Source organism: Seriola lalandi, unplaced genomic scaffold, assembly GCF_002814215.2.
Source record: "Seriola lalandi dorsalis isolate HSWRI2012SDOR001 ecotype SW California unplaced genomic scaffold, Sedor1 jcf7180002054695, whole genome shotgun sequence".
Classification (NCBI taxonomy): Eukaryota; Metazoa; Chordata; class Actinopteri; order Carangiformes; family Carangidae; genus Seriola; species Seriola lalandi.
In genome coordinates this window covers 1,171,438-1,197,193 of record NW_019525248.1, presented here as the reverse complement: position 1 = coordinate 1,197,193, position 25,756 = coordinate 1,171,438, and the positions used below count along the sequence as shown (strand labels likewise).

The window sequence follows — 25,756 nt, the reverse complement described above, 5'->3', positions numbered from 1 at the left end:
TTTTAAAATAGCTAAATAAAACTTTAATAGGTCTAGTTGCGAATGTACATAAATTGCACAGCCACATTTTGTCAACACAATTTCCTCTGTACATTATTGTTTTGTCACTGTCGTCAAAGGAAGCAGAATCCAGCAAATACTTTATACTTTCAACATACTTACAAAAGTATTTTCTACAAGATAATAGAAAACATACAACATCTTTTACTTTATTTATAGCTTTATGTTTTGATTGATCTTTTGTCGGACTGGCTGAACTGTGTGAAGTGTGAGCTCATGGTTTTCTGACTCGTAAAACAGAACTGATGTGGGAATGTGGATGGGGTAATTGAAATGATAGCTGAGAAGTCAAATTAGAAACCAAACAAAAGAATGCGTCTTTTACTTTGTCCAGATGTATTGATGTAGCATACATGATTTTCATTATGGTACGCTGCAGTTTAAAGCAAGACTATGTAACTTTTTCTGAACCACGACCACTGCTAAACTCTAAGCTCCTGCCATACTAAACCATGGTACTGTTTTAGCTAAATGCTAAGCCATAGTTTACTGTTTAGCTGAACAGTAGTTTGCATTTAGATATACATACTAGTTATTAGTTATTGTAACAGTAATTGTGCGTTATACATTAAAATGTATCTAAAATTTGCTAACATTTGCTAATCAAATTTGACAATCAAAAGCTACTTGTCATAATTGACCAAGTAAGGCTGTAACATCCAACTGTTTAGCTAGCAAAAATACTAAACTATTGTTAAACATTTCTGTTAGCTAAACAATAGTTGAACTAAAGTTTAATTCTAAATTGTACACAATAGTTTAGCATTTAGCTGTAATGCTAAGCTACTGTAACAGAAGTGCGGGTGGAGAGTCAACAGAGTAGTAATGTGCCATACTCGTCATAATAAAGTCAAGCTGTAATGTTGGCACCAAAACTTCCAACGGTTTAGCTAGCAAAAATGATAACAATAGTTTAGCATTCACTTAATTTAGCTGCTAATTTAGATGCTAAATACCTGTTCTGCTTTTACATTAGCATAAGTGGAGAGGAGTCATAAAGTTATTGAACTGAATCAATGTGCCTTTTACAGCAAAAGTTTCCCAAAATTTGTTAACATTTGCTAACATTAGGCACCAAAAGCTACTGATCATAACAGACCAAGTAAGACTGTGAACAATAGTTTTGCATTTAGCTAAAATGCTAGGCGATTGCAACTGCACATGTGGAGAAGTCATAAAGTCAGTGAACTGAATCAGTAATGTGCCACCAAAAGCAACTGGTAAAAACAGACCTAGTAAGGCTTTAGCAGCAAAACCTCTGAGTACAAGGTAGCTTACTGAACTGAATGACAGAGTCTTTGATTACTTATGAATTCCACCGTTGTAAGCAGAAGAATGTGTTATTTCTTCTACCAAAAGTAACATGTTCCTGCTTTAATCTGCAGTCGTACAATATAGTTTAAGGACTGGATGCCTGTAAGATATGAGGAGGAGAAAAGTCCTATATGATTTTTTTGCTACCAGAGGATTCTTTAGTCTGAGGCTATTTGTTTCTATTCAAACAGGAAAAAGCTGTAAATACTTCTGTTGATCAGATATAACAATTTGAGATTGAGTTATACCAAAAATCCCTTTCTTCGGTTTTGAACTTTGCCACGTTTTTAAACACCTGAAACAGGTGCTGTGCTAGAAAAAAGCTAATTATAAACACCAACCACTGAACGTAAAAGTGCATAGAACTAGACTGATGAGAAATACAGGATTGTGCTTGTGAATCTCATCGAGACTGGACTCAGCTTGGCCTGAAACCAACTAGGCATCCTCCACGACTTCCCAAGAGTTGAACTCCTACTTAGTCAGTTTTTTTGGCTAGCGATATTACACTCTAATTACAAAAACAATAGCTTCAACAGGGAGAACACTGAAAGGTTAATTTAATTGTATAGTTCTACCCGATGAGGACAGATGACCGACTAAGCTATTTTGTATTTACAATATCCATAATGATACAGCAGAGTTTGAGCACAAGATACATTTACAAAAAGCTCTGTTAACATTAGGTAAAAATAATGTAAGCATTTTATTTACACTTTCCCAGGCTGTCCAGCCTCTTGATACACTCAGTTATCATATGTTCACTATATATGTCTGCAGAAAGCCAATCATCATCATCATCATCATCACCATCATCACCAAATTGGCAACTAAAGAAAACAAATGGTGATACCGACGCTACCATTGGCTCTAGAGCAAGGATGAAGCATGCAGAGCCTCACACTTGATGTATATATTCTGTTACAGGTAAGAAAAATGGATACAAAAATATACAAAATACAGATGCTGAGACGGGATGGCGCAATGACAAGAGAGATTAGAAGGACTAAACCCCATGTTAAGACCAACTGTGAGTCAGCATCTTCACATTCAGAAGAATGGGGGATGAAAGAGGGTGGAGGTGAGTAAGAAAAAGAGACTAAGAGAAGAAAAGAGAGAGAGAAATGATGCCACTAGGATTAATAGAGTCACAGTTTGGATGCAGCATACTTCATTACCACTGACAAACAAAGCAGTTAAGAGAGAAAATGTTGTAACTAAGGGGGCCATTATTACAATGGCTCACCAGTCCAGTGTATAGTATGAGTGAGTGTGTTTAAACACGTCTCTCAATAGCTCTTGTGCTACTAGAGAAAGAAGACCACAACCCCAAAATTAAAATCTGGGTTTAACTGATCTGTGTCTTTAGGAGCAGTGATGAACACCATTAGGAGAACCGAACACGTGACTGTGCAAGCTACGCCAAAGCTGCTCAAAACTACTGTACAGACATTCCTCTCAGCTGTAGTGCATACTGTATGTAAAGGGTTAAGCATCTTGGATGTTTGAAGGGATGACTGAAGCGACGGTGCTGATCACTGCTCGGTGTGGTCTCCTCCTCCAGGGCTCTAAAGCAAGCTACACACTACAGTCTTTCATCGTTAGAGAAGAAAAATAAAACTAGATCTCACTCCTAAATAAAGGGCTGCTTTTATATTTGAGATTATCAAATATAGGTTTATGTGTGTATACTCTATAGAAGAAATAAAGAAAAATGCATACATCTATATTAAATTTCATTAATATAGTATCACATAGAATTCATTTACTTTAGTATTCATAATACATTTAAGTGTGTACAATTTATTTTTGTATCCTTTACAAATCCACAGTATAAGTTGTGCCTTCTTTTTTTTTTTTTTTGCAGAAATAGGGGAGCTGTGGGATAAAGTCAAGGTGTGTTCCTTACTTAAGGCGTTTCATGTACCAATAGCTTTTCACAAAGTGCACTACATAGGGATGGTGGGGGGGACATGGGGTCAGCGGGACGCTCAGGAACACACCCAAGGAGTGAGAAGGGAAATAAAGAAGATTGTTTTAGACTAAAAATATCTATTTTTAGCTCCTATTTGGTTCTTTATAAACAGTGACTTTAAAATAAAGCACTAGAAAGTAATCCTCTCAAGAAAACTGAAGTGATAATCCTCAATGCGTGTTATTGTTTTTAAGTGCGTCCACTTGGTCATCAAGAGGGAGTGGATTAAAGATAGAAGAGGAGGAGAGGAGGGTTGCTAGGGCGACCGTGTCTAGCGGTCATCACCGTGTGTGGTTACATAGTGGTTTGTCCCAGGTGTAGGCAGGGTTTGAATTGTCCCAGCGACTGCACACATCCGCTGGCAAAGTGTTTGACTGATGGACAGCTTTGAGTTTCATATGTACAAGCTCCGCCCCGCCTCCTCTGGCCGCCACCCTGATAATGAAGGCCGTCTGGTGATCTTGTTTTCTTGGTGATCTGTCCATCACGCTGCAGTCCCGCCTCTTCTGGCTGGCCACTCAGAGCGATGTCCTTTCTCCTACACTGTGTCCAAAAAGTGGAAATGTCCTCTAAAAGTACTGTCTGCTTTTAAAAACACACGCACACCCTTGCAGTCTGTCAAACAGGCATGCATCCATGCATGCACGGAGACGTCCTCTCACTGAATAACTGTACACTCGCAGGCACTCAACACTCACTCGGGGCAGATACCAGTCTGTCTAGCAGTTACTGCTGTTCCTGAACTCTCCGTTCTCAGTAATCTGCAATTTGGTGGGGTTGGTGGGGGAGATGCCGTTGCGGGTCTGCATGCTGTAGCGTTCCTTCAGCTGGGTCAGAGCGCTCATCAGACGGGCATTGGCTGCATCCAGCGACGCTATGCGCTTCTCCTACACACACACACACACACACACACACACACACATGAATACAGTTAGAGAATCGCAGTATTGAGTCTCAATAAAAAACTTCATCTTAATTTAGAGACATGCCGTCATGATCTGTTCCTCCTCAGAAGGTTGTGCAGGAGCCTCATGCATGAACATTTTTAATTCTTATCCTAAACCTCTCTTTCCTTCTTTGTGAGCCTTCCTTATACATGTCAGATTCACTAAACCTTCTTAACTGCACAAGGTAGTTGTAAATAGCTCATTTCAGCTTGTAAAACGCCTCCTGTTCATGTAGTAGGTGAATGTTGGTGAGATGTAGTCATAATCGACAGTCTCAAACTGCTATATAAGGCTACCCTTCCACTTGAGGGCAAGTTTCATTCACAGAAATGTCATCCCAGGAAAAAAATATTACTGAATTGTAGTGCAGTGCCAAAATCTAAATTCTAAAAACAAGAACTCCAGAATATCAAATTTGCTTTATGTCTTACTTATGTTGATTTCAGTAACATTTAAACTCCAAATTCATTCAGAATAATAATAATCAAACAATATGTGACTCTTGCGACAGGTCTGGGCCACTAATAACATTTGTTTGTGCCTATGAGAAAATTTGAAGTATGAAAAAATTGATAAATGTGACAAATGATGTGCCACTTAAAAATTTGTTTCTACGAGTTCTTGCATGTGGCCGATCGTGTTAACTGTATGAGCTGAACCACAGAGGCGAGCTTCCCTCCCTGTCTTTATAATGAGCTTTTTATTTTCTTTCTCTCTGCCTGTTTACAGAGGGAGACAACGTATTGTCTTACTGTGCCGTGTTTGTTTGCAGATGCAAATTCTCATTACTTTAGGCGTGAAGGAGATGAATCATCTATGCATGTTTGTGTCTGGGTTTTTGTAAATGTCACGTTGCAGCATGGTTGTATTTTTGTTCTAGTTATGTAGTAAAATCACATGTTTGCGCTTAAACGTGTGTGTCTGTGTGTGTGTTTGCACACATGTAATGTACACTTTTTGTAGAGTTCAAAAGAAATGGTATCAGAGACAACTATAACAAAGATTCCTGCAGTGTTTAATCCGTGATGCCCACACAATCACTCTGCTTAATTTGTAATTGCATTCTCAACAGTCAACATTCAGAATGTGCTTTAAAGAAACTATTTTTTCTCTAAGAGGGATTTTAATAACAGTTTTCTATGAATAAGAACCACCATGGATTATAGACGAGCTACATGTTGACAGAAAACTAGGTAAGAAATTCGTAAATGTATGTTTTATAAGTGAGAGAGTTGCAGGGAGCTGAGAAATGCTGCTCAGCCATTCAGGCTTGTCACTGCCAGAGCTGAGACATCTATGAATTAAACATCTCTTTGTATTTCAGTGACCCTTTGTTTCCTCGAGCAGAAGACACAAGTGACACGTACAAATTTGAAACACAAAGACAGAAAGTATCAACAAAACCATCTGCAACCTGCACAGTGGCCGATAGAATCGTCCTGTCAGTCTACGTGTTCTAAAAGGGCAAACTGACCTGTGCATCGATGATCTTCTGTTTAGAGTCTACAACCGCCTGCATGTCTGAATGATCCTTCTTGAGCTCCTCCTCCACTGACATTAACCTGGAAATGTAATCGAGTGGAGTCAGTGTAACAGGACAAATTTAAACAGATGCTCACTGCTGCATTTCAACCACACAGCTTCCTCCTCCCTACCTGCTGATGATGCCCTTCATCTGGAGGTCCTTGTCGTCCTGCTGTCTGCGCAGGCGCTCCTCCGACTCCTCCAGCCTGGCCTGGTACTCCATCAGCACCTTCTGTGCCTGTTCGTCCTGACCCTTCAGCCGGGCCTCGTACTCTTCCAGCTTCTGCACCGACGCTCGCAGCTTCTCCTGCAGAACTGCGATCTCCTGCTGGTACTGAATAAAGAAGCAGCGAGATGAGGAGAACATCATCATCGCTGTTGTCATTATCATCACGATAACGACCATCATCATCATCATCGTCAGCCCTATCAGCGGGCACCCCGTCTTCATTACCATAGCTGACGAGAACGAAAAAGAAATCTCTCAATCAGGTCTGAGATTGTCTCCTGTTGTTCCTGATAATTTCTGTCTGGAAACGAGAGACTGCCTCTCTCAGGGAATCACATGGTTCATTTGTGGCCTGTATAGCTGTACTACAAAACTTTCTTTTAAGTTTTTTTACCCCGTCCCTAATCAAATGATCTTTTTTCTTTCTCAATCGATACGCCCACTGACATTAACAAGCTTTTTTCAATACTTGCAAAGCTTTCACTGCAAAAGCTTAAAAACAGTGTCAAATTCAGCTGCTCACCCTGTCAGACCTCTGCTTTGGCTCAGAAACCAACGACCTGCTGAGAGGTTAAACTGGCAAAAAACAAAAAGAAAAAAGAGAAAGAAAGGAGAGGGAATATAGAATGAATAAAGACACAGAGGAGGTGAGAAGAGAGGGATGGAACCAGTGAAATAGGAGTCAAGTTTGTGAAATAAGCTCTGAGAATCTCTCCCTGACCTCTCGCTGGACCACAGAGAGGCTTTTTTCAAGGGGGAAACAAACACAGCAGTCAAATCTCTCCTGGATAGAAAAACACAATTCTTGTAAAAGTTAAAGACCCTGTGATGTGTCACTGGAAGAACAGTGAGAGAGATGCTAAAGACAGCAACACCAGATTAAATGAATACAGCCACGCTAGCTGCTCTGTGAGGGGTGCCTAGCCAAGAGGTGCTAACAATAACAATGCTAACATACTAATGTAGCATGTAATTTTTACCATGTTCACAGATACAGTTAGCATACAATATTTGCTAATAAGCACTGAGCACAAATTGCTGAGGCTAATGGGAATATTTGTTAATTAACCAAAGTATTAGACAAATTAAAATTTTGCTAGTAAGACTTGACGAGATAAATAATTTAAGGAATCATCTGTTAGTTATTACACTTAATCCTGAGGATGATGGATGTGTGAACCAAATGTCACGGCAATCCATCCAACAGTTGTAAAGACATTTCACTCAAAAGCACAAATGTCAACCTCACAATGGCGCAAGAGGAAAGGTCAGGGGATCACCAGATTCACAAGACTCCATCCTCTGAGGACCATGAATGTCTGTACTACATTATGCTGTGATCCAGCCAGTAGTTGTTGATATTTCAGTCTGGACCAAAGTGCTGGACTCTAGCCACGCTGCTACTATCAAAAGTGTTCAGATCATTTTATTTTGGTGTAATGAATGGTATAATTCTTGACAAAATTCTCCTTTATTTAAGCTGGGAGTAAAAGTAAATAAATATGTTAGCATCAATATTTAAAACAAAAGTCATCTATTACAAAATGTTTATCCCTAACAGCCTAAAACTAAACAGAAAGTAAAATGGCCAGTTTAACTGTGTGTTATATCTGAGCTCGCTCCAGCTCATCATTCAGCAATAAGTGTTGGAGAAGATTGTGAAAGACGCACTATCAGAGCCCCCTGGATGATCAGATCTAATTACAGTGAGGATGCTGCTGTGATCATTTATCTTTCCTTGTCACCTTCTACTTATTTTCTCACGTCACTCTCCTGACTACCACTGGGACATTTTTCCCATCACACCCCACTTCCCAGGAGGAATAGTGACCTCAAATAGATTTATCTTATCGTCAGCTCTGCCCTTTCTCTCTACTGTTCTCTCCATCTCCAATATCCCTCTGCTCTTGTCACTAGATCCCCTGAGAATGAACGACATCTACTGTATCTGTAGCAGCCTTTGTCCTGCCCCTCAGTCCTTGCACTGGTCTCCCTCAAATGCACAATACATCGAGTCCGCACGGCACCGATGCCTTTCCCTGTGTCCTCTCATCTTAAATACAGGACACCTAATCAAACTACTGTAGAAGCTCAACCACTGTTTGAAAAATACAATAAATGTCTTGTTTATATTTGTTACAGGGGTCAGAACTGAATTCAGACTGCTGTATTGTGACATAAGACCGCAAAGCATCTTAAAACCTGAGAGTAAATCTTAGTTCAATCTGCGATTTTTAAATATTTAGTGAAATAAAATTTTGCTGAAATATAACCTTGTGTCTTTGCATCGCTGACCTTTCCTAAATACTTGTAAATAAATAATATTGTCTGGCTTCAAATACAATATTGACTGCACCTGTTTCTTGCAGATGTGTATTTGAAATCCCATGAACGCAAAAAGTATGATTAACACATCTGAATATTGATAACACACAGCAGGACAAAAGCGAGTGGGAAAACAAAGGTGTGGTATGAACAGATGCATCTCTGCATCTTCTGTCCCGATGTTCCAGGTAGGTTAATATTTCCAACCATACCAACATCTAACCCACATATTACCCCAAAGACAATTAATTCAAAATGGAACTAAAGAAAACTATCTTAAGAAATAGACCAATATCTACAGTATATAAAATATGAAGTAAAATAAAAAATATTTGAAACAAATAACTAGGAACTGGTTTTAAAAAAATAAAAACTTAAAAAAAAGATGGATATAAAAATCAACCACGACAGTGTAAATGTTTTGATGATTAGGGCCTAAATTAAATGATACAGCAGGGTAGGTATTTAGACTTGGGAAAATATGGTGACATAATATAATGATTTCATGGATGGTCAATGAAATCAGCAAGTTAATCAGTTCATTAATCGCATTAACTGCAATACAGCTGATGCATTTAATTAATAATTCCACACCAAATATCTATAGTGACATATTTTATATGGTTTACTCTTCTTTTTTAATATTAAAGCAAAAGTAGATATAAATGTTTTACGATTGCAGATTTATTATGGAATGTAAGCAACTGGAAATTTTGTGTTATCTTGCAGGAAAGTCTTTCTCACATCTTTTCTAACCAGAGTAACAATCATCTTCTGCTTTGAGGCGTAAAAGGCAAAAATTCTAAGCACTAAATTTCAACCAATTTGTGTTTCATACATACAATGTAATGAAACACTTCAACTGAAACACTTTAAACTCAGAGGTATTCAAGTGGAAATTTAAATTTCCAGCATTTGTTTTTAAATGAGAAAATGCTGAGTGTCTAATTATTCTATTTACTTGTGTTCATTTAAATGAACAAATTATCTGATTTATTGGAATTTATGCTTCCTCCTCCTAACGAGACAAACGCATGCCTTAATTTGTTGTAGATCACTGAATACATACAGTACGTGCAAATGAATGTGAAGGACTGCTGTAGGGGCTGCATTGTTCAGGCTGTATGGACCATTAGCTGCAGCCTGTGTCTAAGCTGCTGTGGAAGACGTACTGTTTTCCAATTCCTCTCTTGTTGCTGCTCTGCTATTTTAAGGTGGCCGTGGCTTCTTTGTTAAGACTGAAGTTATTGCCTTCTTTGGTTGCTCTCCCTGCCTGGGCTGCTGGCTTCCATAAAGTATGAGCTATGTTAGGATGACAGGTTTGTATTCATTATGGATGGGGGGAAAAAAAAAAGAAAAGGGGGGAGCATGTGGCAGCCAATCAAAGCATAGAAGCGAAGCTGAGGGTGAATATTTGTAAAGGTTGCTGAGAAGAGAAGCAGGGAACGTAGGCAGAGGAAGCAGCAAAACGCCTCTTTCTGTCTCTATTTCTCACATACGGCAGATGCAAGCGTACACAAGCTCAAACGTCTGTGTGGATGTACTGCATGTGCATACACACACACACATACACACACCTGCTTTGGGCTATTAATTTCATTCCAAAGATGGTAAGAAAAGAGGGGGGTGGGGGTTAGTTTTGAGGGTGTGTGGAGATTAAAGGGGTAAAGACAGACTTTTTGAATGAAGTAAGAAGGTTTAGGCTACAACATTGTAACAGTGCATGTCTCACTGCAGACTACATTTCTACAAGTTATTCATCAGCTTCTTTAGGTTTACTTAGCATAAAAGAAAAGTTGTCTTAAGACAGGAAGCCAAATCGTCCAAATGCAACGATTAGTTGATTAATTGATCAACAACAAAAAAATTAAACTAAAATTGTTTTAGTCCGTTTTCAGGAAAAAACGTCAGAAATTCCATCTTGAAAATGTGATGCTTTTCCTGCTTTTCCTTGTCATATATAACACAAATATGTTTTGGATTTTGGACTGTCGGCTGAATAAAATAATACATTTGTCTAAATCTCCTTTGGCTGAGGAAAATCATGAGAGACATTTTTCAGAATTCTCTAAAATTTCATAGATCAACTGATTAATCAAGAAAATAATCAGCAGAAGGAATCAAGTTGCTGCAGTCCTAGTGGTGATATTCAATCTCGTCTGCTATATTTAGCCTCACAATTATGTTATAACTGCTTTCTGCCATTGTTGCTGTCGCTGTGACTCTCCAGCAGCTGATAGCCACAGTTCGCTGCTGGCTGTGAAAACAGCAAAACAACATCACTGATAAACAGCCTGAACATCACTGACAAGCCAATTTCTGGAAAATGAGAGATTAAGGTATTATGGGGCCACATGCAGAGCACTATATATCCTATTTACCTGAATTTTATATTATAAATGCACATATTATAGCTTTAAGTGACCATATAAGTATGTCTGAGGGACCTCCGGCTTAGAGGAAAGGCAAGGGCAATGTGGGAATAGATGTAGCTGCTAAGTGAGTGTGTTTTCAGGAAAGAGGGATATGAGGGAGCTAATGAGAGGTAAAGAAAGGAAGGACAGTTCAGTTGAAGTGTCAGGGCTGAAGGTTGAAGTGGTTTGTGAAAGGAGGGGTTGGTAAAGGTCAAAAGTTGGATGAGGAGGCAGGTTACCTTCTCCACCTGAGTCAGATCCTCTCTGTTTCTCAGTGACTCGGGCTCCATCCCCTCATGGTCTAAATACTGCACATTCATATTCAATAGCCAGGCTGCTGTGCGGTCCAGCGCACTGGGGTTCACTGGGGAGGGGGCCTAGTGAAACCAACATAACACACACACACACGTACATGAGCTGAGTGCAAGTGACGGGGAGGGGGGCAGGGGGGAAGGGAGGAGGGAGGAGGAGGGAGGGCAGGTTGCAACAACAGCACAGAAACAACAGAAATAAGCTTGAAATGCACCAACTCATCTGGATTGAAAGCAGCAGGTGGAATGGATTCACACTCCTGTCTTCAAGCTCACGCATACACTGCAGCACACACTCTGAAGCACTGATTTACACGTGAGAGTGTGTACACCTACAGTGCCATTCCAGTATTAAGGAAGGTAAATACTGTGAGATTAAATGTGAACTGAAATCAGCCTGGAGGCAGACGCTACCAGCTTAGGTGCGTGTGTTTGTATCTGCCACGTCTCTTATGGACAGATGGACAGATGAGTAGGGAGCGAGGCCGTGGTCTGTTACAGTACGAGTAAAAAAGTGGGATGTTTTTATCGCCCAACACACTAATTTGCATTGAAGGCTTTTGAAAAGGCTGAAATATCTGAGTGTTAATATCTGCAAATGGACAAAACAGAATAGAAGAGGAAAAGAAATGAAGCTTTGTGTCAGCCTACACATGAAATGTGAATGAAACTTTCCAGGGTTGTTGGCTTTAGTACCCTTGTTACTGGCTAATGTCAATTAACTGACAACCTGTTTGAAAAAGTTAATTTAATTCCAGACAGATTGAATTAAGATATAAATCCACATTAATTTATAATCAAGATTCAGCTATTTTGATAGAAAAGAAATGATTTTATCTTTTGTCTATGTCACCCATAACCCATTAAACTACACTGGAAAGGAAACTCAACTTAAAGCCACCATGTGGAATTCAATAATTTGTGACTTTGGCGTCCTCCACTATTAGCATCAAAAAAGACACCTTTGGGATCTGACTGTCACTGAGAGAAATGGGCTTAAAGCAACCGACAGGCTGCACCAATTTTCACTGAGATTGTCTAATTTTTCTACCAACAGGACTAAGAGTCGACAGAAACACTGTTTTGGTCATAAACCAAAGTATTCGACAAATTACAATTTTGACAATAGTGCTACATCACCAAAGTTATTACAGTTCACCCTGAGGGGAAAATGAATGTCTGTACATAATTTAATGACAACCCATTTTATAGTCCGGCTAACACTTCACACGGAATTATAAAATCACTGGATCACAAAAGACGTAAGGATTCATCCTCTGGGCACCATGAATATCTGGAAACCCATCCAATAGATTCTGAGATATTTCCATTTGGACCAAAGTGGTGGACTGACCAACTGATTGACGTCGTCATCCCTAGAGCCTGAAAAAATCATTTAAGAGATACTATCACAAAATATCTACACACAGTGGCTTTAAAGTCCTGGACTTAGTGCTGAGTTTCCTGAACAAACACATTAAATTAGGGTGTGCTGCTCGACTGTAGACTACTCCATAGGGAGGAGATCAAGGCATAATGATTAATATGCAGATGCCCTCCCCTTCAGCCAGTCACCAAGGGCAACCAATGACTAGTGACTTAATTACAACCTAGAGCCCTGACCTGCCAATAACGAACATAGACTTACCAGCAAAGGCGTTGAGGAGAATGTCAATTTTAAATGGAAACCTCCCGACGTGACACACACACAATATAAACACACTGACACAGTAAAATACTGTATCTGTTTGTATCCATGAGGTCTGTTTTCCCGTTGCCTTGTGTGCGTGTAAGCACATATATCGCTTGTTAATAAGATGCTAATTGCGCCTCCACCACCCTCATTGTCAGCCCATTAAAGTTGACCAGTAAAACAGTGGTGAAGTGATGAGCTCCCTGTATGCAAATTACTGTCATTACACGCACGACGACCGTAGTTCATTAGGGCACAATGTGCAGAGTGTCTGTGCTGAGTCCACCCACACAGCCTTTCTCAACATGCTTCGAGACAAATGGGCGTTTGGTAATAGCAACTTTTTCTGTCACTGTAATTTCAGATGATTACATAGGCTGAGATAGCTGCAGTTGACTGTCTTGAATATTGCCCTTATGAACACCAGCCTCCACACGTGTAAGTTAAAGATGTGTACACAACAGTCGAGTCCCGTACCTGTTTATGCTGAGCCCTCTGCTTGGTCTCAGGACTGTCACCTTTGGAGGAAGAGGACTGCTGTCGTAACCGCGCCCCGCTGCCGGGCCAATCGGGGGATGATGTCATCATGCTGCCAGAGGAGGGCCGGGGGTAGGGTCCGCTGTTGAGCAGATTCGGGGGTGTGCGGCCTCGAGTGATGCTCTGCGGTGGGGGTTGGTCTATCCTCCGCTGCGGACCGGCGCTGTTCTGTCTGGGGACGGTGGGCTGGTGGGGTGTTTCTGTGAGGGACAGCTGTCGCCGGTTGAAGTCCCCTGAACGCCTGGTGTACTCGTCCCCGCTGCTGCCCCCACCTCCGCCGCCTCCTCCTCCTCCACCGCCGGGATTCAAGAAGGTGTGTTTCCCTCCTGCTGGTCCGTCCTCGTTGTTGCTATGGGAACTGACAGAACTGTGGCACTCTGAGCCCGAGTCAGTCATTCCGCGCGGGGACACGGGCAGGCAGGCCGCCATCTGGTAGACCGGATTCTGGAAGGAGAGGGGGGCAAGTAGTTGGGCAGGTCGACCAGGGGTACTTTCTGTGCCGGGGGTGGTTGGGGGCTGGCCAGGCCTCCTCAGAGTGGGACCTCCGAGAATGTTGCCTTGTGGGACTCTGGCTGACCAGCCACCACCAGAGGCTGGGCATTCACCCAAGGCGTCTGAGGTACTGGGACCCGGAACACCTTCCAGACTGCGTGGGTCCTGGAGGTCCACCATGGACAGACTCTTGCTGCCATTGGCCATGCCCAGGTCTGGCTCATTGGTCTCGGAGTAGCTTGAGCTGCGTGCTGGGGAAGGCTGGATCCCTGAGCTCCTAGTCACAAAGAATAGGTCCTTGTTTTCTGGGGTGGGGGAGGGTAACCTGGTGAAGTCAACCAATCTGAAAGAGACAAACCAAAGAATAAGTAAATCTGGTATCCATGTTAAACTCTCAGCCAATCATTAATTGATAACAAATAAATTGACACCCTTGATCACAACAATGCAAACTTTAAAATGAGATTAATTCCACATTAGCATTATAATTTTCCACATATTTGTCATTTGAGTAAGAATTGAAACGAAAATGCAATAATCCAATTTGCATTTTCATTTTCACATACTCGTGACAGCAGCATCCTATGAAGATAATAAAATGAAAATGGAAAAAGCTGTTTGACATTTCATTTTCAAACTCGTACTGTACAGTTTCCATTTATTGAAGAAAGCAAAAGTCACAATTAAAATTTAAATGTAATTTTCTAACAACTTGAAAATTAAAACGAAGACTGCATTTGACATTTCATTTTCAAAGACTTAACCTGCTCTATAGTGGATGATATTCAAATGCAATATGCGAAACAGAGCCACCAGTGTATTGCATTTACATTTACACGTCACCGTGCTCTTTTGGTGTCGAAATGAAAATGAAAAATTCAGTTAGTCGGGACATCAGTCATTCTCTGTAGGCGGGACGCCATATGCTACCTGCGTGACTTAATCTTAGTTTGCAGTGCTGTTTCTCAGAGAGGCTGCAGAGGCCTTGCTGAAGCAAAATTCACCCAATATTGACATAACCAATGCTACTTCCCCCGCTTCCACCACGAGCACTACCAGTACAAGGAGTGTCACCAGTTTCACTGCAAGTTCTGATCGTTAAGGCAGCACCAGAGGTAAGTATGAGTGGTATTTACCGATCTTCCAATAACAATTTATCTTCCAATCATCTCTATCATTCACATCACGCTCATCTCCTCCCTTCTCTCTGTGTCCTTCTCCCTCTGTTCCATTACCCTTCCCTCCTTTAACTTCTTTCTCCTCTTCATTCTGCTCAATTTCGTCCCTTTTTCAATCTTGGCACTGTCTCCTTATTCTGTCTCCTGCTTTTCGTGTCACTGCTTAGTGGATGAGAAGCAATTAGGTGAGAATGGCGAGCTCATTTGAATGCCATTTCGGTCTTACAGCTTGCTGATGAGGACACGCCACACACACACACAGACACACGTAGGCCAATATGTGAGCAGTTATTGTGATAAAGTGAAGAGGCTCTGACATCAGGTCATATAGCGACATCACCTAATTAGTTCTATTGATCCTGGGCCCCTGATGAGCATAATGATGCCAGCTGTCTGACTATCTTCCTGTTTCTCCTGTTGTCTCATCGTCCTGTTAAATGCAGTATGTTCTCATCTACCTGCCTGCACACTGGAGGTGGCGTGTTCACTGGTGTCTGGCTATTACATCCTTTTGGTCCCTGCACCTTCATGTTAATCTTTCTGAGCTTCACCTTCCCATTGTAATACCAGAGAGCAAGAAGACAGGAGATAAGTGAGATAATGTGCTGTCTGAGCGTGTATTCATCCACGGGAGAGCACATGAGGTTTCATCTGGCTGATGTAAACAAACAGGGGTGACACTCTGATTGTGTCATGGCCTCACCTGACAAACATTAACACTCAGTAGAACTGGTGGTGTAAGAAAACACACTGGCTGACTTTGAAGAACAACGGGTGCATGGTATCAGTGTTGGCTTTACAGTGCTCAAATCTGTTTCCTCATACCAACCTGTTCTGCGATTAGCTTATCTCCAAATCACTTTCAAGCCCAGCCAGTAATCAAATACGCCCAGAGCTGGCTGCTGGTTATAAGAAGTAAAAGCAAAAACTGGGAGCACAAAGAAACTGCATGGTAACGTGGTGGCCTGGGAATAAGCAAATGATAAAAATATTGTAAATAAAAACAGCTATGTGTGCAAATTGCAGCGGCAAAAGTGCCCTCCTAGTTACAAATAGGCACTGGGATTTAATGGTAATGGATGTTCCAAGATTTCCATGTTTATATCATTGGAATAATAGTCAAATCACTAAAAAAAATTTTTACTGATAAAAGGATGTTTTTTCTATTTTTTCTGTTGCATAAATAAGACTGATATTTTGCACATGGACTTTAAAACTGTATTTATTTGAACTTTAAAAACTTAAATTAGGCTTTTTAGGAGAAGAACTGTAAAGTTTTACTGTATTAATTACCTTTTATTTACAGTTTTTTTAATAGTCTTAATCATTATCCATGTCAGCAGCTGCAGCACCAATATACAACAGTTGTCTTTTCTTTGCTGCTCATTTTAACATTTCCACAAGCAAATAAACTTCCAACAAAGATAAAAAGAAAATAATAGGTTTTGTTCTTTGAGACTCCCAGAAAATCTGAAACCAAACATCTCATATTTCACACGATGCATCTAATTATCTTCCAGTTCTATATTCATGATTCAAAAATAACATACAAAACAATGTTGTCTGCATAAATGAAGAAACTCTGGTTCTTTACTAGCTGAGCTCCAAAAGATTTCTTACCCTGAAAGGTCATTGTCTATGACCATCTTCTGCAGACCAGTGGAGATGCTGCAGCTTGCCTCGGCGGGAGGGGAGCCCATATGCTCCGAGGCCGGTCCGGGTGTCATCTGGACACTTGATGGATTTGACAGAGCTGTGTTCACCTCCCGCAGGATCCTGGGCAGAGGACCCAGCTTAGAGGCTGCACTCTGTGAAGCCAGAGAGACAATTAAATTCAAGCCAAATTAAATATTACTCTAGACCACTTTAGATTTCATTTAAATGTTATTTGATTGAATTTGATATTTGCATATTTTTTAGACCAAGTTATTTTCCCTATTCCATGCAATCAACTCTCTTATTCAGAAAACACTAAATAATGGAACAGGCTGGTTGGTCTGATGGACTGGAGTATCTACTCACTGTGATTTCTGAATTATTGAAAGATAAGGGTTCAGAGAACTAGATGCTCTACCAAAAGAAAAAAGGAAAAAAAAAAAGAATGAAAGAATCTGCCCTTTATCTAATCATTACCAACTTCCCATCTGCTACCAAACCTAATGTAAACGTCCTTGTAAATCCATTAATATGCCTCATCCAGCCTCTGAGGCTTCACAGTGTTCTCTTCTTGTGCAGTGCTTATGTAATACAATAATAAATTATTGATTTCGTGTACGATAAACATCCTGATGTAGTCTATGCATGAGTCTAATCCTGTTCCTTCAGTTCAACCTAATCATGCACAGAAGACGTTGGATTCCTTTCCTTCATGAAATCTCTGTATATCAGTATATTTGATAGAAACTAATGCATTACAATATTCAGTATAATTGGTTAAAATCAGCTACATACTCCATGTACACATCACTGTCCATAGGAAACACCACATGCGTAAGGAATAATTTATATAAGAAAAGATCTGAATCCTTTTGGTGCATTAATATAAAACAGCTAATGCAGTATGTCATCTCCAGTACCTGATCCATCTGGGACACCACCTCAGAGAGGAGGGAGTGCAGTGTGGAGAGTTCCCTGCCGAGGTCGATATACCCCTCAAAGCCTGCTGTGTTGGAGATTGTCTCTGGATTTGAGATTTCGAGCAAGAAGCGCTGCATATTGGTCCACTCGTGCTCCAGGAACTGGTTCATGAAAGACATGTACTCTTCCTTGTTACCAAATCTGAGGGAAGGGCACAGGGAAGGGAAACGGGGCAAAGAGTAATGCAGAGATGTAAGTTTATAAAATTCCCAAACTTTTTATTAAAAAGCTCAGTATGGGCATGTGTCTTTGGATTCAAACATCCTGCTAAAAAACACAGACTCACTTGGTGAAGTTGGCCAGGTTTTGGGTGACTTTAGCGATGAGTGTGAGCGTACGTGCCGTGCGGTCATCGGGATACTCCTGCATCAAATTGAAAAGTGACGGGGACATGATGGCTGGACAGAGAAATCGCAGGAACAAAGATGCGCTGATCAAACGCTCGCTGATGTCAGGTCGGCCCCGGTTGCTGCATTCCTGCCGCCATGACGCAAAGACCTCCTTCAGTTCTCGCGGAAAGACACTGTGGAGAATAAAATAATAAAATAATAAATAAAGAATATTTTTGAGAGAAAATCAAATACTATCTTTGCCGGATGTGTGTGTGGCATAGGGGAGAAAAACAATACAAAAAAGATCTTTAAAGTCTCCAACCTAAATTTAAAACTTTTTAAACATTTTTAATACCACATTAAATGCGGTTTAATACCTGTTTCATGGTATAAGTATGAAAAATATAAAGAAAAACCAGTAGTGACGATAAGGCCTAGAATTACTTAACAGATGCAGTATATAACAGTATTTCCTTATAATATCATTAATCATTAAATACAACCTGGACGCAGGTTAAATAGCAGGTAATGAATGGATGGTTGATTTAACCGGTTAAAAAACAATTAAGTTAAGGTCCACATATGAATTCTATCTGAATGTTACTTCCTCCAACACAAAAATGGGTCATGTTAATTTTTATAGGTCACATGTCAAAGCAGTTTGTTTGTCTTTGGTATATTTCCTGTTCTTTTTTTTTTTGGGTCGGGCGGTTTGATCACTTTGGAGTTCTGGGCTTCAGTGAACGATTCCTCATTTTAACTCTGACTCCCAAACCTTTGAATAAAAGTTATCTATCGCCTACAGACTGAGACAGACATTGACAGAGATTGCAGTAATCTTGTAAGTTTATCGCAGGCCACACTTTGCAACATGAATCTTAATAACCTTAGGCACAACATTAAGTTTAATGTATGTAGACTGTACGAGGGAAGCCAATATACAGGAAAAATAATAATAATAACAGCATTTACATGTTTTATTTGTGATGAAGATCCTTTGGAATGAAAGTCTGTTTCCAGAGGACAATACAGGAAGAAGATTTTGATGCTATAATTCCCTTTGTGTGCTGTTTTCCATGCAATACAGCAGAGCGGACAATAACTGTGGTGATGTCTGGATACTGATAAGAGCTACACTTCGCCATTAGACACTGTTTATGGACCCATATGCACTCTGTGCAGTTTTATACAGAAAAATGTTGAAAGAGTTCATAATTGTGTTGTGGTATTCACCAGTATGAGTTGATGATTTTGCAGAAGGCCAGCTCGCAGCACATCTTCAGGTTACTCTGGTGTTCTGGCAGGTCACCTGACGAACACTTGGACGGATCCACCTCACAGTTCTCATCTGACTCATACAGAGCCTTGATGAACTCGCCTGAAAAAGAATAAAAACAGAACAAGAAGTAAGAAATTAAGGAACATGGGTTTTTGTTGATTAATTCCCTACTGTATCTGTGAGACAAGCAACTCGCACAAAAGGGAACTGTCATAGTTCTTCTTTTTTTGTTTGTATTCAGTGATATGAAGTGGTTGTAAAGTTCTGCTGAGCTGGGACAGAGAAACAATATGACGTCAAAACCGCAGGGAACAGTGTGATATTGTCATTGAGACTGTAGTAAGGCCAAACTATAAACTAAAAAAAGGAAGTTATCTTTCAAGACAGAGCCTTCCTGAAATATCCTGAATATTGTAAACCAAACAAAGTTACGCTTTGTTCTTTTTGTTACCTCCACTCGGATAAAAGACATTTCTTTTCAATCTCAGTGAGTCAAGAGCCGGTAAAGGGAGCCCGTCTTTGACCTGGCAGTAGCCTGAGATTATTATTCCACTCTAATCAATATCATTGAAATGGGGAACCAGGAGTGTCTTTTGTCCTTGTGTTGCCCCAGTCGCAAAAACAGTGATGCATAATTCACCAGCCCTCAATATTTCTCTGCATCAACCCTGAGAGGGACATGGGAGGAATCAGGCAGCATTTTTTAGTTGCAAACACAGCCAGAAACAGAGAGAGAGACACACACACACACACACACACACACACACACACACACACACACACACACACACACACACACACACACACACACACACAGAGCATTAATATTAGCAGCATACAGGTTGTGAGAGCCAAGAAGGATGTGTGTCATTTGGAGATTAAACTACTGCTGTGTACATTTCTGAATCAGGCAAAGGAGAACAGCATACAGCGCACAAAGAGTGGTGATTGTTAGGACTGCAGTAACACTTGTCTGCCTGTCCCAGCCAGATAAAAATGTATTTCAACTATTTGCTTTTGTATATAAATATTTTCTTCAGCTTTTCTCATTTAAATTACTCCTCACGAATGTCGGCATTCACACATAACACGATATCTTACTGAATCTAGCTTCAGCTTATCTAATTTAGCTATGAAGCTCATTAGCAGGTGAAGCAGGTTGGTCACAGTATGAATTGTATTGTTCACAATCAGCCTCCAAAACAAAAAAAAAAACTGTGATGACAGAAGAATTGCTGCAGTTGTCTCGCTGTCAGAATGATTCTTGGAAAGAGAGGTCGACTACCCGCTACATTTAATTAACTGATGCCGGAGGTAACTACACTATTTCCAGAGTAAGTGAATGAGTAAGCTCGGAGGTGAGTGTGAAGACGAGAGAGAGCAATGAAAAGATATGTTGGGAGCAAAGGTGGACAAAAAAACAATGTCGCTGTTGTTGTTGTTTTCTTCCCCTGCAGCCTGCAGAAGGTGTAGCAGTGACTGACACATAAAAGGCTATAGTAAGAAGATAAACACTAAAACGGACAAAATAGAAATAACAAGAGTTAGTTAAAGGATGGACATAAAACAGATTTTGCTCCTCAGGTGCACTGCTCCACTCACCGAGGGCGTCCTGCAGATACTTCTGTCCCACAAGTTTGAGGTATTCCTCTATGGCCTTTGTGGCGAGTGTGTTCTCTCTGAAGATGAGGTGCTCGTTCTCCCCACAGCGGTCCACCTCTGACATCATCAAGTCCGTGAGGAAGTCCTGCAGAAACAGATAAAAACAAGACAAGGACAGGGTCAGCTTCAAGTCCTACAATCCTAACAGGATTAGTTGATGAGGATGTTAAAAAAACACAGACAGTACCATGTAAAATAGGAATTCATTTGAATGACCATTGACTATTTGGGGGCAGTGAAAGCAAGATGAAAACAAAACAGAAATATTATCACCTTTTAAGTTAATATGGCAAACTTGTCAGAATTATTTAGAAACCCAGAAGACACGACTCAACATTATCACACACTTGGAGTATATATATATATATATATATATATATATATATATACACATATATACATATACACACATACATATGCGCTCCACCAACTCCTATTATTACTCATATTCACCAGCTAGTTGCTAACTGTGCCTGTTCTGCAGCTGGGCAGGAACCATATAATTAGATTTAAGCTGCCTGTGTCTGGAAACAACACTGATAAGAGCGAACAAAATATTAATGCTAACGCTAACCCTTACCCAGAGAACCAAAACTATGACCTGAGAGATGCTAAAATGTCTAGCAGAATTTTAGAGGAACTGCAGGCTTGTGATAATTCTTCTGAGAGTGTGGATCAAGTTGATCAAATGTTGATAGAAAATATAAATTATAACAGCTTTGACAGCAACATTAATGAGAAAATCTTTCTTTTCTTTTCACTGGCTTACAACTATGTTGGTGACTATCTCTGTGTTTGCATGAGCTAGCAGTACAGCTCATTAGCTTCACCTTCATTAAATCCTGAGACAGGTGGCCACGGTTCCAAGTATCGCTACTCGGCTGCACCTGTGCTGTGTGTCAAACGGGAAACAGGAGTGTCTCTCAATACACTGCACTTCCACAATGTGACAGGTTTTCAAAACACATTTTTAAAGACCAATGAACACACACAAAGCATAATTCTGTCAGTGCAATGAAAATGAAGGAAAGCAAAACAGCTCTATTCACATCATCCTTTGAGTTTGACATACCCCACAGCTGAGACCCAGAGACGGAGAGAGAAACATCATGTTTACGACTGAACAGACAGAAAATTGTGACAGGACTCGTATTTTTCATATAATGGCAGCAAACGTTCTCCTCACTTCCACTCAAATGCTCAAAGACTGATTTCTGTTTCACCATACAATGAGTGAATGAAAACAGAAAAACGCTAGTCTCTGTTTCGCCACTCATACAAAAGGAGAACAGCGAATAATAAATGGCAACTGATGAAATGTGGATGTACATTGCAGCCAGGAAGCACCACAACACAAGTCTCTATCAAAGTTATCTTTGGCAGTGAGAATTATTTTGATTAAATGCTCTTATTCATTTGTCTTAGAAAAAATAACTGTGTTTAAAACTGATAGCCATAAGAACTAAATATTAGTAATCAGGTAGAGAAAAATAACAGGTAGAGACAAGCATTAAAGCTTCCAAAATTCAAAGTCTGAAAGGGAGAGATGGCAATGCAGCCATCTGGGGATGAATCATCCCCCGTTTATATCCCTTCAACAAATTTGTAGGTGTACTCTCATGTAAGTCCCCTGGCAGCTTGTTAAACTAGGGGAACCGGCGCAGCAGCGGCGAGGGAGAAGAGAGGCAAGTGACAGATGTATGGAGAGAAATAGACAAGGAAAGGGAAAAAAAGACGGAGTGGGGGTCTTTTAAGAACAGAGGTGCAGGCAAAAAGCAAGCAACACAGTCTCTCCGGTGGTTTCTATAGCTGTGGCAGAAACCTGTTATTTGGCTAATCAAAGATAAACCACAGGGAGCCAATCATCCGCTGATGTGCATTGAAATAAGCCTTTTTGGTTATATTATATACACAGTGGTGTCCAAAAGTCTTATACTATTTTCCCATTGGGAAAGTGGTCTTAGACTTTTGGACATACTATATATACTGTATATGTATGTATGTGTAAAAGTTTGGGTCCACTTCACAATAAGACCAGCCTTATAAAGGATTTATAAATGGTTTATAATTATAGAGGTCATTAATTTGGTTGTTAACACTCAAATAAATGATAAATAAACAATTATAAAGAAGTTATAACACAGTTTTCTTACATAGATGCAGGCTCACTATTTGGCAAGATGAAGTCAAGGCTCACTTACTCATTAATCTTACTCATGAGTAACTATCATTTATAACTGGTCAAAGGGAGCCTTTTAGTATTCTTTTATCTAATGTGTTATCATATATGATTTATAAAGTATTAACAATTTAATTAATAAACTACTTCTAAAACATCCATAAATCATAAGGGTAGTCTTCTTGTGAACTGGTACCTAAAGTCTTAAATTTGGCAAATACGCGTATCAATAAACGTTTACATTAAATCCACTGTAACGCTGCTGGCGTGAATGAGAAGTCTGGGCTAGAGAGTATCATCAAAAACATCATCCTGCAACAGCTCTGACAGTTACAAGCTTCAGAGGCCCAGACTGGACAGACTGTGCACACAAACAGCAGTTGACTGTTTATGGGAAAGTTGCCATAAGAGAAAGTCATGCTTAAAAAACCTCACATGACCCCTCGGTTACAGTCTGCAGGAAGGCAGGTACTGCACATTAACATAAACACACAGTCCCTGGTGTGACGCATGGTGATGGCGGCATCGTGCTATGGGGACGCTTTCTCTGCATCTGACCTGAGAGGACTTCTGGGAGGATAGAGGGCAAGATGAATGCAGGTATTCTGTATACAAGGAGATCCTGGAGGAAAACCTACCCTAGCATAAAACCTAAACAACAATATTAATGTCCTGGAGTGGCTGAGTCAGAGTCCCGGAGGGGGTGGGGGGTGGGGAGGGGTACTGTAAATCTATACTCCATAGTTCAGAGTTCTCATGCCAGCAGCATTAGAGTTTATCTTATTGGTTTAGCTATTTGAATACTAAGCTATTACATCATTCGTAAAGGAATCTTCTTAACAATTTATTTGTCATTGTCAAGTTAATTTGTAAGGATGTCACTGGACAGGGAAGAGTTCATGGTTATTATAAATAAAGCATGCACCAGAGAGCAGCACACACAACACACAGACGCCTGAAGAAACCTGACCTTTTGTGGTGTATGGACACCCATCCCATCATTAAACCAGGGGTCTTTTGTGTGTGTGTGTGTGTGTGTGTGTGTGTGTGTGTGTGTGTGTGTGTGTGTGTGTGTGCGTGTGCGTGTTTTTCTTTTTTTTCTTTTGGAAGAAAATGTCATCCCAATTATGATCTTTCCTCTAACCTCTACCCCTCTGTGGCTCTCTCCCTCCCTCCTCTATCCTCTGTCCTCTCTGCTCTCTCCTTATGCGGCCACTGAGGCGAGGCAAATCCAGGCCTGATTAGAGAGGACAGTCAGATGAAATGGAGGAGGAGAGAGACGGAGAGGGAGAAGGAAACTGAGAGAGAGACATCAAAAGAGAGACAGAATAACAACAGAATATTTCCCGCTGGTAGCCTGAAGAAAAATTTGATCCAACCACCTCCAACAGTAATGTCTCACAGTCAAAGGCTGCACACGAGCAGACATATGCTGAGCCGACCGACTTATAGGGGAAGATTTCAGTCCATGTGTGTCTGCACGCACAGGTGAATTTCACTTTGGAAATGAACTGCAACACACGGATATAAGGAGATTACATGGACTATAACGGTAAATTTGCATATTTCATCTCATCCCAAAGTGCTAACTGCATACATTATGTCGACTATTTTTCAGTGCATACCGTATGTTCTTAAGATTGAATTCTTACTTTCTAAGTGGCCACTGCTTCCCTGGTTCTCATCTGTGTATGCTACTGAAAAAACACTTGCTGCAACCTCACCATTTCCTTAATTTTTTTTTTTTTTTCAATTTGTGTTTCTACAGCAAGTTAATTCACTTGTAAGTAGGACCACTGGGAAAATTCTTGGGTTCACAGGCAACATCCCTAATTTGCTTTGTGGTTAGGAATTCAAACGAGGAAGATGTGAATTTGTTTCTTTTGTTAACAAGACTAAGGCTCTATAGCCACACTGCTGCCTCTGTGAGGCTGTACATGGGCACAACGGTGCTTTGAGCTAAATGCTAATTTCAGCATTCTCGCAATTTATTGTCCCTTGCCAACACCAGGGAGAACAATGGGAAATAAGTCCAAGACTTTATTGTTCTGTCCCTGGCAAGTTCCCATATGTGGTATTTTATAAATACGACATATTGTTATCAATAAACCAAATCAAACAGAACAAACCAAACCAAGTATGACTAAATACAAAGTGTAGCTGAGGTTGACGGGAATGTCAATAGTTTGTCAGCTATGTGGTCACAAACCAAAACACTGGACAAACTGAATTTTTTTACTAAATAGTTGTACTAGAGAAAAAAAACATTGGTTCACCAAAGTCATGAAAAGTCATCCCCTGGGACCATGACATGCGATCATGTTGCAGCCATGTTGCTAATGTGGCTAAAAAGCTTGGTGTCTGGCTCATCATTCCACCCCCAAAACTAAGTTCCCTGCCATGAATTACCGCTTTTAAATAACTTTAACGTCTCTTCAAGTGATATTTATTTCATACTGAAATATGTGAAAACCAATGGCTGCCTGAAAGGTAGGAAATCAGTGTAAAAACGTATAGTGTGCTTTGGAAAATGATCAGTCATGAAGAACCACCAGTATCATAAAAGTCTGAGCAATCATGTCCTAAAAAGAGACTGGTGCTCTGTCCTTTTCCCTCCCGTCATCCATCAGCCTTTTCTCCGACTCCCTCGATCCTGCAGCCCCCCCCC

General features: G+C 40.4%; 1 protein-coding gene across 9 annotated transcripts in view; it reads right to left on the bottom strand.

Moving 5' to 3' along the window:
* The window catches only part of dab2ipb (DAB2 interacting protein b), a 123,221-nt gene continuing 97,465 nt past the window's right edge, over positions 1-25,756 (bottom strand). For 8 of the 9 annotated variants that reach the window (XM_023423951.2, XM_087178702.1, XM_087178701.1 and 5 more), the window contains 10 exons: positions 20,850-20,994; positions 19,202-19,346; positions 17,923-18,159; positions 17,576-17,777; positions 16,620-16,807; positions 13,270-14,164; positions 11,028-11,165; positions 5,952-6,154; positions 5,771-5,858; positions 1-4,236 (listed from right to left, as the gene is read on the bottom strand). In XM_023423951.2, coding sequence (XP_023279719.1) covers positions 4,069-4,236; positions 5,771-5,858; positions 5,952-6,154; positions 11,028-11,165; positions 13,270-14,164; positions 16,620-16,807; positions 17,576-17,777; positions 17,923-18,159; positions 19,202-19,346; positions 20,850-20,994 — 2,409 coding nt within the window. In that variant the 3' untranslated portion in view covers positions 1-4,068. The remainder of the gene's footprint in view (positions 4,237-5,770; positions 5,859-5,951; positions 6,155-11,027; positions 11,166-13,269; positions 14,165-16,619; positions 16,808-17,575; positions 17,778-17,922; positions 18,160-19,201; positions 19,347-20,849; positions 20,995-25,756) is intronic. The other variant, XM_023423952.2, reaches the window with a different exon arrangement.